The sequence below is a fragment of the Zingiber officinale genome, chromosome 8A, assembly GCF_018446385.1.
Source record: "Zingiber officinale cultivar Zhangliang chromosome 8A, Zo_v1.1, whole genome shotgun sequence".
Classification (NCBI taxonomy): Eukaryota; Viridiplantae; Streptophyta; class Magnoliopsida; order Zingiberales; family Zingiberaceae; genus Zingiber; species Zingiber officinale.
Window position 1 is genome coordinate 48,967,457 of NC_056000.1, and position 14,600 is coordinate 48,982,056.

General features: G+C 40.0%; 3 protein-coding genes across 6 annotated transcripts; all 3 read left to right on the top strand.

Annotated features, from left to right (window-relative positions):
• Positions 1 to 527: 527 nt before the first annotated feature.
• Positions 528 to 6,242, top strand: LOC122008951 (V-type proton ATPase subunit F). Of its 2 annotated transcripts, none has more exons than XM_042564883.1 (5): positions 528 to 654; positions 1,261 to 1,352; positions 4,626 to 4,707; positions 5,410 to 5,492; positions 5,855 to 6,242. In XM_042564883.1, the coding sequence occupies exons 2-5, from the start codon at positions 1,290 to 1,292 to the stop codon at positions 6,017 to 6,019; spliced, it is 393 nt and encodes a 130-aa protein (XP_042420817.1). In that variant the 5' UTR covers positions 528 to 654; positions 1,261 to 1,289; the 3' UTR covers positions 6,020 to 6,242. The 2 variants fall into 2 exon arrangements, with proteins under 2 accessions (XP_042420817.1, XP_042420818.1); XM_042564884.1 differs by having other exon boundaries at positions 591 to 654; positions 1,269 to 1,352.
• A 476-nt stretch (positions 6,243 to 6,718) lies between these two features.
• On the top strand, positions 6,719 to 12,390 carry LOC122008952 (E3 ubiquitin-protein ligase RING1-like). 3 transcript variants are annotated; one of them, XR_006119431.1, is made up of 3 exons: positions 6,719 to 7,969; positions 11,031 to 11,133; positions 12,144 to 12,390. XR_006119431.1 is itself a non-coding variant. In XM_042564886.1 (2 exons), the coding sequence occupies exon 1, from the start codon at positions 6,864 to 6,866 to the stop codon at positions 7,929 to 7,931; it is 1,068 nt and encodes a 355-aa protein (XP_042420820.1). In that variant the 5' UTR covers positions 6,719 to 6,863; the 3' UTR covers positions 7,932 to 7,969; positions 8,085 to 11,078. The 3 variants fall into 3 exon arrangements, 2 of the variants coding, with proteins under 2 accessions (XP_042420820.1, XP_042420819.1); XM_042564886.1 differs by lacking the exon at positions 12,144 to 12,390 and having other exon boundaries at positions 8,085 to 11,078; XM_042564885.1 differs by lacking the exon at positions 11,031 to 11,133 and having other exon boundaries at positions 6,720 to 7,969.
• A 609-nt stretch (positions 12,391 to 12,999) lies between these two features.
• Positions 13,000 to 14,565, top strand: LOC122008954 (pentatricopeptide repeat-containing protein At4g36680, mitochondrial-like). Its single transcript, XM_042564887.1, has one exon. The coding sequence runs from the start codon at positions 13,079 to 13,081 to the stop codon at positions 14,237 to 14,239; it is 1,161 nt and encodes a 386-aa protein (XP_042420821.1). The 5' UTR covers positions 13,000 to 13,078; the 3' UTR covers positions 14,240 to 14,565.
• Positions 14,566 to 14,600: the final 35 nt, after the last annotated feature.

A 14,600-nucleotide genomic window follows, 5' to 3' on the forward strand; every position in this document is an offset into this window, starting at 1 on the left:
TTATCCTTTAAAATAAAAAAAAGATAAAAATATCAAAGGGATTTTAAATTAATTAAATATTAGGGAGCACGTCGAAAAAATGTGAAGCCTTTCTGTGTATTTTGATAATTTCCATATAATAATAATTCAAGGATGATGTTTGAGTATTTATTTAATTGGTTATAATAATCGGAGGAAATTCCGTGTGCAATTTCGCCTCTTTGCTTTAAGATTCGTGCGGGCGTTTACTATATTTTTTTGGCTTGTTTGTTTATTTGTTTCCACTTAGATGGGAATGAAGCGTCCACGTGGCTTAACGAGAGAGACGCATTATTTTTGATAGGCTAATTTTTAAAATAAAACAATATACGCAAATTCTCTTAATTAAATTTCTGATCAAACTCAAAGAACTCTTAAAATAATAAATAAATTTAAAAATATATAAGTTTCAAACACTTTAAATTAAAGCGAAATAAACTAGGAGTCAAATTGGGCATGGTATAATTCGGGCTGGAGCCCGCTTACAAAATCCGACCCGTTACGTATCCTGTGAATCATGGAGATCTCGTCTCCCGATCCTTCTATTCCCTCTCTCCCTCTCTCTCTCTCTCTCTCTCTCTCTCTCTCGTTCCGGTGGAGGCAGCGATCAAGGAGCGTCAGCTTACGGCGGCGCCGGTGATCATTCTTCTCTTTTTAATCCTTCTCCAAGTATTCAATTCTCATCGATCGGTCGGTTCGAGACGAGTTCACTGAAAAGTTAGGCGATATGCAATCTCTCGACAAAACTAGGTTTAACGCAGTGTTATCGATCTGTGTGCAATTTGGATCAAAATATGCTTATTTGTCAAATTCTGGGGAATAATTGTCCATTTGGATTACTAGTCTTTGGAGAGATTCTTTTTTTTTTTTTTCGTGTTTCAGGAATATCATAGACATCTGATGCATAGGGTCTTTCTGACATCGTATTTTGGTAGGAATTGCTTGGATATCTATGGAAGATGCTCGATGGACGATTTGGCTGATCCCTAGATAGAAACATTTAAATTTGACATGAAATTCAACACTGTTGTATTTGTTTAATGATGAGCATATAACATTCGGGTTGGGGTTGTTTATTTGTTTTGCATTCCACATCGATAAGTTTATTTCATGTTGATGATTATCCTGTGTTTTTTTTGTACTAGTAGAGAGTTCCAAACATTTCCTGATAGTTAACCAGAAGTATTTTTCATCTAGCCATTTAGTTTTCTTGGTTTTTAATATCATTTCCTCTGTTTTTAGCCTAACAGGTGCTTCTAAAGTTCTTCATAATGGCTGGGAGAGCTCAGATCCGGACAAATAATTCAGCCCTCATAGCTATGATAGCTGATGAGGTACACATTCTGATCAATGTGCTGTGTTTAATTTGTCAAATCTCTTCATGCTTTTAGATAAATATTGAAAACAAGTAGGAAAGAGAAGGTGATTGTGATATACCTCATAACTTCCAAAATGGAGAGTTATACAAAGAATTGGAAGCCATTAGTACCTGAGAAGGTGTTTAGAGGTGCATTTCTCTGATTTTGAGTGCATTTAGCTTGTAATACTTCAAAGTGAGTGGAGAAGTTATCTGTCCTTGATAGATAATGCTCGATTTGTATATTTGAAATTGAAAACAATATACAATATACAAAATTTTTATATTCTTATAGGAAAATTCCTTAAGGATGAGTTACACAGATGAAATTATATAATCTCACCCTTTTTACTTATGTTGAGCATTAAAATTCTATTCCCAAGTTACTTGTGTTGTTCAGATTCTAGTGAAAATCTTTCTTGCTATTGGAGGTCCTTTTCAGTAGCTTTTATTGTCCAGTTGTTAGCTTCTGTGCTCATCCTATTAGAATGTATAAAACAATCGAACACATTCAGTTTATTTTCGAGATGGTACTTTTAGTATTTTTTATAGCTACCTTTAATGTTGAATTCTGATTTTCATATAAGGATAAAATTTTGTTACATATTCTACCACTGATATGGACCCCATCTAGTGGGATGAAGCTTGGAAATATGTTTTAGTTGTTGTTGTATTCTACCACTGCTATGCATCTTGCACATTGGTTCATTTCTACAAATATGCCGTAGTTATTCTTTTTGTTAAGGTATACATGCCAGGGCGTAAGACAAGTATTTTCATCATATCAAGGCAGTTAATGTTCCATTCAATCACATTCTTTTTCTTGCATGTGATCATAGCTTGTTTTTTTTATTAGAAACATAATTGGTAAATGTTAAGGGACTGAACTGGAAAGCTCTTGAAATAGCAGTTTGTTTTCTCATGTGCCACACTTACATGTTAGCTCATGTGATAAGATTAAAGCCTTGTTCAACTAATGAAGTTTTAGTGTAATTTGGTGTGCACTTCTGCATATCATCTTTTAACCTTAAAAAAATCTAAGGGGGCGTTTGGTTTGACCCTGTTTTCTGTTTTCATTTTCTGAGAAAATGGAAAACGCGTTTGGTTTGCGTTTTCCACATTCATTTTTAAGAAAATGAGAGAGCGTTTTCTAAGAAAACGAAAAACGCGGAAAAGTCATTTTCTGAAAAACGAAAAACGTGCGTTTTTCAGAAAATGAAAATGAAAATGGTGTTGGTGCAACCTTAGGTCAAGGTTGACCTGGTTGACCTGACTCAAGTTGACCTGACTCGAGTTGTATTTTGATGTTTGACTTAGGAAGATTGTCGGTGCAACCTTAGGTCAAGGTTGACCTAGTTGAGTTGCATGTTGATGTTTGACACTCGTGGAAGAGTTGTATTCTTGATATGGGACAAGAATAGATGTTTGGGAGATTGTTGGTGCAACCTTAGGTCAAGGTTGACCTGGTTGACCTGATTCGGGAAAAAGTCCAAGTATGGAGACTTGGCACTGGAAAAGTCCAAGTATGGAGACTTGGCACGGAAAAGTCCTAACTGGGATGTTAGGCAGTGTGGAAAGTCCTGGTGAGTGAAGCCAGGCAGTGGGAAAGTCCTAACTGGGATGTTAGGCAGTTGAAAAGTCCTGGTGAGTGAAGCCAGGCAGTCGGGAAATCCTGGTGAGTGAATCCAGGTAAAAATCCTAGTGAGTGAAGCTAGGTGAAGGTGAAAGTCCTGGTGAGTGAAGCCGGGCATTGGAAAATCCTGGAAGTGAGGCGGTGAAAATCCTAGTGAGTGAAGCTAGGTGAATGAGAAAGTCCTAAGCGGGATGTTAGGCGGTTGGAAAGTCTGGTGAGTGAAGCCAGGCATTGTGGAAATCCTGGTGAGTGAAGCCGGTGAAAACCCTAGTGAGTGAAGCTAGGTGAAAGTCCCGTGAGTGAAGCTGGGCAGGAAAATCCAGATGGATCAGGGTGATCGGACATGGTGATGGGAAGTCAAGTAGGTCATGGGAGTCGGATACTTTGTACGGAGAGAAAAGTCTAAGTGGGTAAAAGGATTGACCGGACACTTGGGGAGTCCTAGCAGTCAAGGGTGACCGGATGCTAGGCATGATGTACCAACAGTCAAGATTGACCAGATGTTGGTTTGGACTTGGTTTGGGCGAAAACCATGAGTGGATCGATTTGGTGATCGATCGGTGATCTGAAATATTCGATCGGTCGGTGATCGATCGGTAACACATCGAGCATCTTGTGTTAAGCGATCGATCGGTGACCGTCGAGTCGATAGAAGCGAGCAGAGGCGAGGCGCAGATGGGCTGATCGGTCGGGGACCGATCAGCATGGAGCCTGACCCGGATCGATCAGGGGTCCTGATCGGTCCATGGACCGATCGACAAGCGAAGGAGGAGGAATGGATCGGTGCGTGGACCGATCCATGATCGGTCCACGACCGATCAGGCACTAGCGCAACGGCTAGATTTCTTCTGTGTTTCTTCGCTTTCTTCGCGAGTTATAAAAGGAGGGCTGCTGCTGCGAGCCTCCCTCTTCTACTTCTTCTTCTTCCTTGGATTGAAGCTTCTGCTTCTGTGCTCGGTCACCTGCTGTTGTAGGCGCTTGGAAGCGGCTGCTTCTTCCACGATCGAAGAGAAGGCAAGAAAGTTTACATTTGTATTGTACTTTATTTCTTGTTTTCCTTGTACTCTTTTCTTGCTGTTGCAAGAAGTTTCTGTGGCGAGGTTTCTCCACCCAGAAGGAGAGTTTTTATTAGCCGGTTTTCCGGGGACTCATCCACCGACGGATTGATTGGGTTCGTCCACCTTACGGACACGCCGAGGAGTAGGAGCATCATCTCCGAACCTCGTACATCGCTGTGTTAAGGTTTGATATTCTTCCTTTCGTTTCTAGTTTATTTTTCCGCTGCGCTAACGAATTGTAGGAAGAAACGAGTGATTTGGGGCGGCTATTCACACCCCCCTCTCTAGCCGAGTACGTACGATCCTAACAAATGGGACAAACCAAACGCACCCTAAGCTTTTAAGTTTTGATCAAATGCACAACTAATTTAGATTTGAGAAAGTTGCATTTGTTTCAAGCCTGCAAAAAGAGTACGATCTCTTGTTTTTTCTTTCCATCCAGTCTGATATGTTGCTAATCTACTGATAATCATTTTGCTAATTGTTCATGGTATTATATCATTCTACACATTCTGCAAATTCAGAACTAAATGGATCTTATTTGATGTTGTGATGTTAGGATACTGTCACTGGTTTTTTGTTGGCTGGTGTTGGGAATGTTGATATTCGGCGAAAGGCAAATTACCTGATTGTGGACTCAAGTATGTTTGTGGATTCAAATTCTTCTTCTTCCATGTTTTTCTGCTGTTCCAATACAACCCTTCAAATGCTGGAATTTCACTTTAGCCTTACTATGCTATGAATATGATAAATATTAAATTGATAAAATTTACATGAAACCTATAATGCTTGCCATTACACTCTCTGGAAAATAATTGGAGAACTAGATTACCCAATCATTCAATTATTCCAATTGCTTCTACTGAAACTCATGATCTGTAGAAAATTGTATCAGTTAGACGATCAAAGAATGTCATCATATTTAACTGGTTTGTGATATATGTTTTGACGATTTTCCTCTACTAATTGATTATGAGTAATTTACCGATATACATATGTTTGTGCGACAAAATTGAAATCTTCCTTTCTATTAGATTGAACATTTTTAGGTTTCCTTCAACATTTACAAAAGAGTGAGGGCTTTCTATCAAATGTAGAACAGCTGCAATATATCCCTTGCAGACTTGCAGCTGGCAGCAAGTGTTTGAGAACGTTAGACCTAAAACACTGGAAAAATTTTGTTCATTATTTTCCCTTCCTAATCAAACTCTAGTTGTCCCTTTTTTCCCCTTTTCTCTTGTTAAATAAAAGAACTACTCTTTTGTTAGTCATCATTCAAATTTCATGTGAATTTCTTTGCTCTTTTGTAAATAATAATGTTGCATTTGATTGATTTGATCCAGAAACAACTGTCAAGGCTATAGAAGATGCATTTAAAGAATTCACCTCAAGGGAGGACATTGCTGTTGTTTTGATCAGCCAATATGTAAGTTGTCTATGGCTTTTTTTTTGTTTGTCGGTTCCTCTGCTCAAGTGCATTATGTCGTATTGAATTATCTCGTCCTGACCAATATATTATTGTGTGTATTCCATGAAAATCAAAGTATTATTCAACAAATAATGAAAATTAATCATTTAAAGGAAACTACTAACGTGCTGTAACTGTTCTTTATGTTTGTTTCAGTTTTTCCTTTCTATTTCATCCTTGTTCTGTTTTATTTAAAAGTGGGATTTTTCATGTTTCTCAATCAGAAACTAAATTTTTTCAGTTTTGTGCTCTTGTTTAATGCAATCTCTCCTCTTGTCGCAAGGTGGATTTGATTTGATCTGAATTTTACTCTCTTTCAGATTGCAAATATGATCCGCTTCCTAGTTGACAGCTACAACAAACCCGTGCCCGCCATTTTGGAGATTCCATCGAAAGATCATCCATACGACCCTGCTCATGATTCTGTTCTTTCTCGTGTGCGGTATCTTTTCTCCGCCGAATCGGTAGCCTCAGGAAGACGATGAATCCTTTCTGGTTCTCATGCCACCAACCATTCTATGACTTTCGTGTTTTGCTATCGTTGTTCTTTCCTCTATAAATTCTGAATCTTTTCGACTATAATAATCTTCCATTGTTTGGAGGAACAAATTATCTTGATCTGGTGAAGCATTGTCCTTGTTATATCTGTTTCTTCTGTTATCACACATATCGTGGCTGTTTTTAGGTATTTTTTCGACTTGGCTGCTAGTTTGCTTACCCGAGTTTTGAAACAATTTTTTCTACTTGATAGTTATCAAATTTTTTCCACTTAATGTATCGTCGAAAAAGGGTTCCCACTGGATGGTACAGTGTTTGTTCTAATAAATCTTGAGTTAATTTTGAATCCGTGTAAAATGATTCGTTGGATATGTAGAGTAAAATGTTCTTTTATGATTTATCTATTTCTATTTTATCTTAGGTCGATGATATTAAATCGTTTGGGATATATGACAAATTTGTAAAATCTAAAATTAGATTTGAAAGCTGTATAAAATGGTTAGATTTATGTGCACCTAAAGTTTACTAGGAAAATTTCTTATGAATGGAAAATTTCTTACTAATTTAATTGTTAGGATAATAACCTCGAACGCACGGCCAAACCTGGTAACCGTGGTTACGTTGTTTCTGGAATCTTCGTCCAGCGCCGTGTGGGGCCCGCAAAGAGCTGGTGGCTATGTATGGGCAAACTGCTTTAAGATTCGTGAGGGCGGCGGACTCGTGACGACGGCGATCTCCTCGAATACCTACCCCCATTCGCATCGCCTTTCTCCTCCAAATCCATCCATTCCCAATTCCTCGCATCCTCATCCTACTCCGCCGCCGCCGTCGATGTCTTCCGCCGGTAGCCATGGAAGTGGGGCCGCCGCCTCCGAGTACCAGAACTACTTCTGCCACCGGTGCCAGCGCACTGTCTCCCTACCCGCCGCAGCCTTCGAGATCGTCTGCCCCGTCTGCCACGATGACTTCCTCGAAGAGGTTGAGCCCCCCATCCCTAGTCCCAGCCCTAATAGCATATCTAATTCTGCCTCTGGCAATCCTGTTATCGTTCAATCCTTTGCTTCCCCGTTCTTCTCCTCCTCTTCCCCCGCCCCCGCTAGCTTCGACCTCAGGCAACCCAGTGGCCTTGCCGATCTCCTCGGCCCTGAAATATTCGTCTCCCGCTCTGGACCTGGTGCCCCCACTAGTGCTACTGGCGAGGTTCCCTTCAATCCGATGGTCTTCTTGCAGGATTACCTCCAGCAATTTGCGTCTGGAGGTGCCAATATCCAGGTCGTGATTGGGGGCGGACCTGACGGTGGAATTGGGAACATCGGGGATTACTTTATCGGCTCTGGCCTTGAGCAGCTTATCCAGCACCTTACTGAGAATGATCCCAATCGTTATGGAACCCCTCCTGCGGCCAAGACTGCCGTTGCAAACCTTCCGGACATCAAAATTAGTAGAGAGTTGCTTGCCTCTGATGAAGCGAAGTGCTCTGTCTGCATGGACACTTTTGAGATGGGAATCGAGGCCAAGAAGATGCCTTGCAAGCATATCTTTCACAAAGACTGCATCTTGCCATGGCTCGAATTGCACAATTCCTGCCCAGTTTGTCGTTATGAGCTTCCGACTGATGATCTAGACTATGAGCAACGTAGGGGGGCACCAGTGGTCCCTTCAGCGCAGGCAACTGCTGGAACAAGGGATTCTGGTAGTGTTTCTGGGGCAACTGCTGGAGCTTTCATTGAAGGAGATTCTGCTAACCCTAGAATGACTGAGAGAAGGTTTAGAATTTCACTGCCGTGGCCTTTTAGAATGTTTGAGACACAAGCAGAAGGTAGCAATGCTGATGGTCGAGGAAATGATGGGAACAATGGCTCCAATGCACAGTCTGGTCGGCAAGAAGATGGACGCTAAGAATTTCATCAAAAGATTTCAATCCAGGTGGCATGAAGGTACACTTTCTGGAATTGTTATGTTTATGTTATTCTTTAGTTTCTATGTCAAGTTGTCAACTATTTGGTTTTCTCTAAATATCTGTTTCTTTTCTTTCATTCCAATCCTATTCAGAGCTTTGAATCATGAAGCAATCTGTTAGCTGCACTTTAGGCCAGAAATATGTGCGATGATTCCGTCCCTTTGATGTTGTTCTTTATTAATCAAGCTCCTAAGTTCCTTCATGCTCTGGTGTTTTGGTGCTTCTTACATTTTAATTGGATTAATGCTGATAATAATTTGTTTGTCGACTATATGACTCTTTGTGAAACTCTGCTATTTTGAAATGTGGAACTGTTGGAATCAAATGTCTAATTTGTTTGTTAAAATGTTCAAGAGGGTGGGTGGATGAGCACTTTCTTTGGTGGTGGGGGTGGATTGTTCATGTTAAGTACACGAATCAGATTAGACAGTGTCAAGCACACCTTCTGAAATGGTGTGGAAAATAATAACTTTTTACTCTTCTTATAATATAAATCCATCTTGGATTTTTTTACATTGTCATTTAACCTTAAATAATATGTGCTCTTTTCACTACTGTTATCATCCTTTTTTTTTTTTTTTCATAAGGGGATCCTTGGCGCAATGGTAAAATTGTTGCTTTGTGACCAAAAGGTCATGGGTTTAAATTCTGGAAACAACCTCTTGCAAAAAGCAGGATAAGACTGCGTACAATAGATCCTTTCCCGGATCCCGCATAGCGGGTGCTTCGTGCATCGGGTTGTCTTTTTTTTTTATCATCCTTTTTTCAGTACTATTGCCAACTTATTTTATAGGAACCTTTGATATTTTTTTGAGGGGGGAAGTGAACCTCACATCGGCTTGGAACTATTCAATTTAGGCCAACAGTTGAGCACACTCTGAACGAGAGAGAAGCTTGCTCTTGATATTGAGGAAGAAGAGTATAGTCTTTGATAGACATTGGGCCTCACTTGTACAACTAGGAGGAGAAACTTCCTGCCATAGGAGGTTGATACTCTCCCAGCCAACAATTGATTGAAATTTGTTCTCTGACGGAGGATCCTTTAGCATTATGGCAAGGAAAAGAGCATCAACAGTAAGAGATCCATTGGAGAAGATGACGATGACGATGACGATGACGACGACGACAACAAAGAGGAGTGGGAGGAGGTTTAGTTGGACTGCTGGAGATTGTTGTTTTGTGTATGGAATTTATTGAGTTGGGTACGACGCTAGGTGGTCTAGTGATGCACTCAGCTTGATTGGGCAGAGAGGGAGCAGCAACATCGAAAGGGCTTTGAGGAGTTGTTGAAACTGTAAGGTTTTGTTGAAGGAGAAACTTCAATGAGGGAAGCATCTCTCTTTTTTGGCGAAGGCCATAGCAATACCCTCTTGTGGAGCCATAGTAGGGAATGATCTTACGATGAATTGCTTCTAGCTTGGAGTTGGACAGTAGTGTGGAAAAGATTTTCTTTTTGGAAGGAAGATGATTTGTTGAGAATTGAGATGCAGGGAGAGGTGTAGATGTGGAGGGAAATTCACATCATTGCATCAATCTTGCAGATGCATCCTCCCTTTTTAAGGGATTGAAAAGGAAGGAGATTGGAAATCCAAATTCTAGATTTGTGTACTCTTATACTAAGTTGAGAGCTGATAATATATTATCTGATTGAGGTGATATAAAATATATCCATATAATTATATAATATAATACTACAATTATTAAATAGCCCATTTGAGGACATTTTAGCACTTGCCTCCTTTATGTCTAATAGGAAGAACCCTAGAATGTAGTTAATAAAAATGCAGTAGGCTAGTAGCTGTAGTTGAAAGAGGTACAAGGTGAGTCAAATATACATTGAGTTGGGTTCCTAACTGCCATTAATACTGTTGAAATACAGTAATGACAGATTTCTATATTAACTAGCATGTTTGAAGGTAGTTCTATAATGACAGATTTCTATATTAACTAGCATGTTTGAAGGTAGTACAATCCAAGTATTGCGGTTGCAGCCCCTCTTCCTCCTATCCCTTCTCTCTCTTTCCTTCTTGTACCTCGTTCCACTGCTCCTTCCTATGCCTTCTTTTCGTTCTTCATTCACCTTGTCCTTTCTCTTTCATTTTTTCTTGCACTAATATGTTTTCTTTTGCTGTGAGTTGAGAGAGGAGGATGGATCACTTTGTGCATTGTTATTGGATGGACTACTTTGTGGGTTGTTGTTGTGATCATACAATGGTGGACCATGTTGCCTTCTTTCCCATGGATCAAGCCCCACAAACTCACCTAAATGGCTTAGAGAAGTGCTTAAGGTGGGTCTTGAATCTCAGTACATCTATTGTGGTTGGGTGGTTTTCCTCATTGGATTTAATTAAAGCATGTGGCAAAAAAAAAAAAAAAAAAGGTGATTCGCTCGCCCTCAGCCCCCCCGCCAACCCGTCCCTAGGCGAACACGGAGGAGGTAAATCACGGGTGGCTACTAGCCATTAGTGCAAATGGCCAAAACATGGGGGAGGTTATGCTCGATCACGTCGAGTTTCGACCCCAAGACCTCATGTAGCAACACCCCATATCTTAACCATCGCACCGCCCCGAGGGGACGGATTTAATTAAAGCATGTCCCCATGGTTGGAGGAGTGCACTAAGACTTTAAGCCTTAGTTATTCTTTTATTGGTATCATCGATGGTTGGTACATAATCTTTTATGCAATTCTTTAGCACTGGTGATCAATATCTAACTTAATACTCATTTTTTCACTACATTTATAATATTTTCTTTGATTTTCCTTCTCACATCTTTCACTTTATTCCATTCAACTCCTTTACTGAATTGCCTTTGAATATGTCCATATCATTATATTCTATTTTTTTCTTCTAATTTATCATTTATTAGAGTTACAGTTTTGCTCTTAGATTTTATTTTTTCAAATTTTTTTGCTTTGTAGTAACTCTACATATTCCACCTAACATTCTTATCTATAATTTATCAAGTTAGATGTGCATTTGCAGACTCTGTTTAGTGTTGATTGAATATCGTAATGATCTGAGTTCATTGGCTTTAGGAACTCTGATAAATTGCCATACGCCCCCTCGGATGGGTCTAGTGGCTAGTGCATGAAGTGTTGTCACCATGAGATCTGAGGTTCGAATCTCGGCAAAGCTGAGGTAAATGTCTCCTTTATGTGTTAGTCATTATTCCAAAGGCTAGTAGCCACCCGTGATTTACCTCCTCCGTGTTGACCCTGGGACGGGTTGACGGGGGCGCTAGGGACGAGCGTATTCACCTTTTTTGCCACCATCTGATAAATTGCCACACACAACTATTTATTTTACTAGCATATGAATGTGCTTTGGATTCTTCGTTCCTTTGTATTTTTCCTTTCTTTTCTTTTCTTCCTCACCGTGCTCTCAAGTTAAGGAGCCGGTAACAATGATGGACATAACAAATCCAGTTTGTCCAATCATCCATCATTGTGGACTTAGTACAAATGTGGATGTTGCTGACATTTGACACCTTATATTGATGATCTGGCAGTCCATAGTTTTCATTGTTTGGGGGAGTCAACTTTCATGATGTCATCAATATCAATTAGCACAGATTTGAAGTGCAATGGAGAACCAGCAAAATTAGAAATCAATTACATCATCTCGTCCTATTTTTTGAAAGAATTACGGCCTTTAACTCCTTTTTAAGTGAATTGCTGCCTTCTAACATCATCCTGTCTTTTCCTGCTTGTAGAGGATCAAACTCTGAAGCTTTGTTGTCCTAGTAACAGTTCAATATTCATAATTATTGTTGTCCAACATGAGTTTTCTGGTTATAGTTACACTGGCAATCAAAACTTTGTTTGTAATTTGTATAATTTTATGATTGAATGGGTCCAAAAGGGTGTGCTATTTTTGGATTATAACTGTTATATTCATCAATAAAATTTTCTCGTTTTCACCTTTGTGAAGGTTAAATAAATATAAATGAGAAAATAATAGAGGATAGAGTTTAATGACATAGGAGAGAATCCATATAATCAACTTCGTAGGGTAGAAGCTTAGTTATTGTTGCTTTAACCTTAATACAATATTTTACCCGCATTGCGTTCTTCGTGTTTGTGCCTGGAACTGTTTATAATGGATTCGTGCATTCCTCAGAACTTGTATCAAGTTTTAGATTTTTGCAGGTATTGGTTGTGCTCTTTAATTTTCGTTTTAGGAGGTTAAATGATGGTGCCTTCAAGTTTCTCCACTGAGGGATATCGACATTGCATATGGTAAATAATACTACTAGCTTTCAATCCATGTTTACGATAAAATAAGATTGTCTAAAATTTTCACTTTTGAAATACATCTTGTTCTGGCTCTGGTATTCTATCAAGTAGGGTGATTTGCCTCTCTAATGAAAATTTTCAGTTGGGAGCTTTGAGGATCCATACTGCTATATTTATTTTTCATTGAATAACCTTTTAGATTTCTCAGTATAAATTTACAATATATTTATTAAAAAAATAATTGATTGCAATTAATTATTTTTTTTTCTTTTGAAAGTAAATGTAAGTGTGATGAAGGATGGATATCGATTTTGTAAGAAGATTTGAAATGTGATAAATATTTGGACGTTGATTTTTTAATATATTTAAATTGTACTTTGAATTTACTTGCTAGGTGAACTACGAATGAAATTACTCAGCAGGTGAATTAAGATGAAAGGATATTTTTTCAATAGGTAAATTATAAAATTATTGTTTTAAAAATTATATATTTAATTTTATAAAATTATAAATTTACTTTATAAATAACCTTTCAAATTTTATCTTTTAGTTCAGATTCTCTCAACTCATATTCCTATGTTCGTTCAATTATTATTTTTATAAGTAAACTTTCTGCACATAAATGGACTCAAACCACGTGAGCGATGGATGGATCACAGCTCATATTCGACATGGCCTCTTACGGTCGGGCCGGTCGGCCTGACCCAGCTTAGAAATTGCACGGGCCAACCGAGCCCATGTCGGGCCTCTAACACGTCGGATTTCTATTCGCGTCTGAGCCGAACACAGCGTCTAAACCCTACGCCTTCCTTGGTCGACTCAGCAGACGGCAAAAAAATAAAATAAAAATGGCGCACGCTCGCCGCCACGTCGCGCTCCTCGTCCATGCCCGGCGATGCTTCTCCGCCTCTGCTGTGCCCCGTCCCGCCTGCGTCCACGAGGTCCGCCGCCTCGCTCTCCTCCGCCGCTTCTCCGACATCGAGTCCCTCCTCGAACCTCTCAAGGACAGCAAGGACGCTTCCTCGGAGCCCTTTCTCGCTTCCGTCGCCGCCGCCTACGCATCTGCCGGAATGGTCGAACACGCCTTCCGCACCCTCGAGGATCTCCCTCGCCTGGGCTCTCCCCGCACCGCCCTCTCCCTTAACGCCCTCCTTTCTGCCCTCAACCACTCACCCCGCCGTCTTGGACACCACCGCTTAGTGCCCGAGCTGTTCTCCGACGTCCCCCGAAAATTCTCCATCGTCCCCGATGCGGTCTCGTACGGCATCCTCGTCAAGTACCACTGCCTTGCCGGAGAGTCCAAGAAGGCCTTCCCGATCATCAAGGAGATGGAGGAAAAGAAGATCGAGGTCACTTCCGTGATCTATACCACCATCCTTGATTCTCTATACAAGGACAGCAAACCGCAGGAGGCCGAGACGCTTTGGAAGGAAATGGGCATTAAAGGGGTAAAGCCCGATCTCCCCGCTTACAATGTGCGGGTTATGCACAAAGCTCTTGTTGGGAAGCCAGATGAGGTCCTTGATCTTATTGCTGAGATGGAGGCCGCAGGATTGGAGCCAGATATCATCTCCTATAACTATTTGATCGCTTGTTATTGTAAACATCGCAAGACTAAGGATGCAAAGAAGGTCTACCACGGATTAGAGGAGAAGGGATGTGTGCCGAATTCTGTGACCTTTATGAATCTTCTTTCAGCTTTGAGTAAAAATCGGGATTTTGTGGGGTGTATGAAGGTGTTGGCAGATTGCATTAAACATAGCAACATACCTGATTTGGGTTCCATTAAGCTGCTGGTGAAGGAGTTGGTGAAAGCTTCTAGGCCGAGAGATGCAAGGAGGGTGATTACTAGATTGGAAAAGAAATTCCCAGAAGATTTTGTTGGAGATTGGAAGAAACTGGAGAAGTTGGTTAGTCGTAGTAAGGATGTAAAGAAATCTGATCAAAAAATAGATGCTCCACATATGAAAGATCAAAATGGTAGTGAAATACAATCAAAATCATGGTGATGTTGGTTTTTGTTAGGTAGCTTATCATCAAGTGGAAGGAAAATGTCTGAACTCCATTCCCTTATTATTTCGTGATGCAAATAAGTATGGGGTTTATTTTGGGGCTTCAAAGTTCTGAGATTAGAATTCTAAATTAGAACGAAAACTATAGAGTTTATGATTTGATGGTGCAAATACTGCTCATCTAATAGTCAATATGAAGACATTTTGATGCTCAACAATGTGGAAGAGTTGATGTAAATTCAAAATAGCTGCACCTTTACCAACATGACTCCGAAGATGGTTCGTTTGGATCCTACCTTATCATATTTGGTTGTGCACTATCTTTTCATTCAAAAATAAAATTAGCTCTATCCCTAAT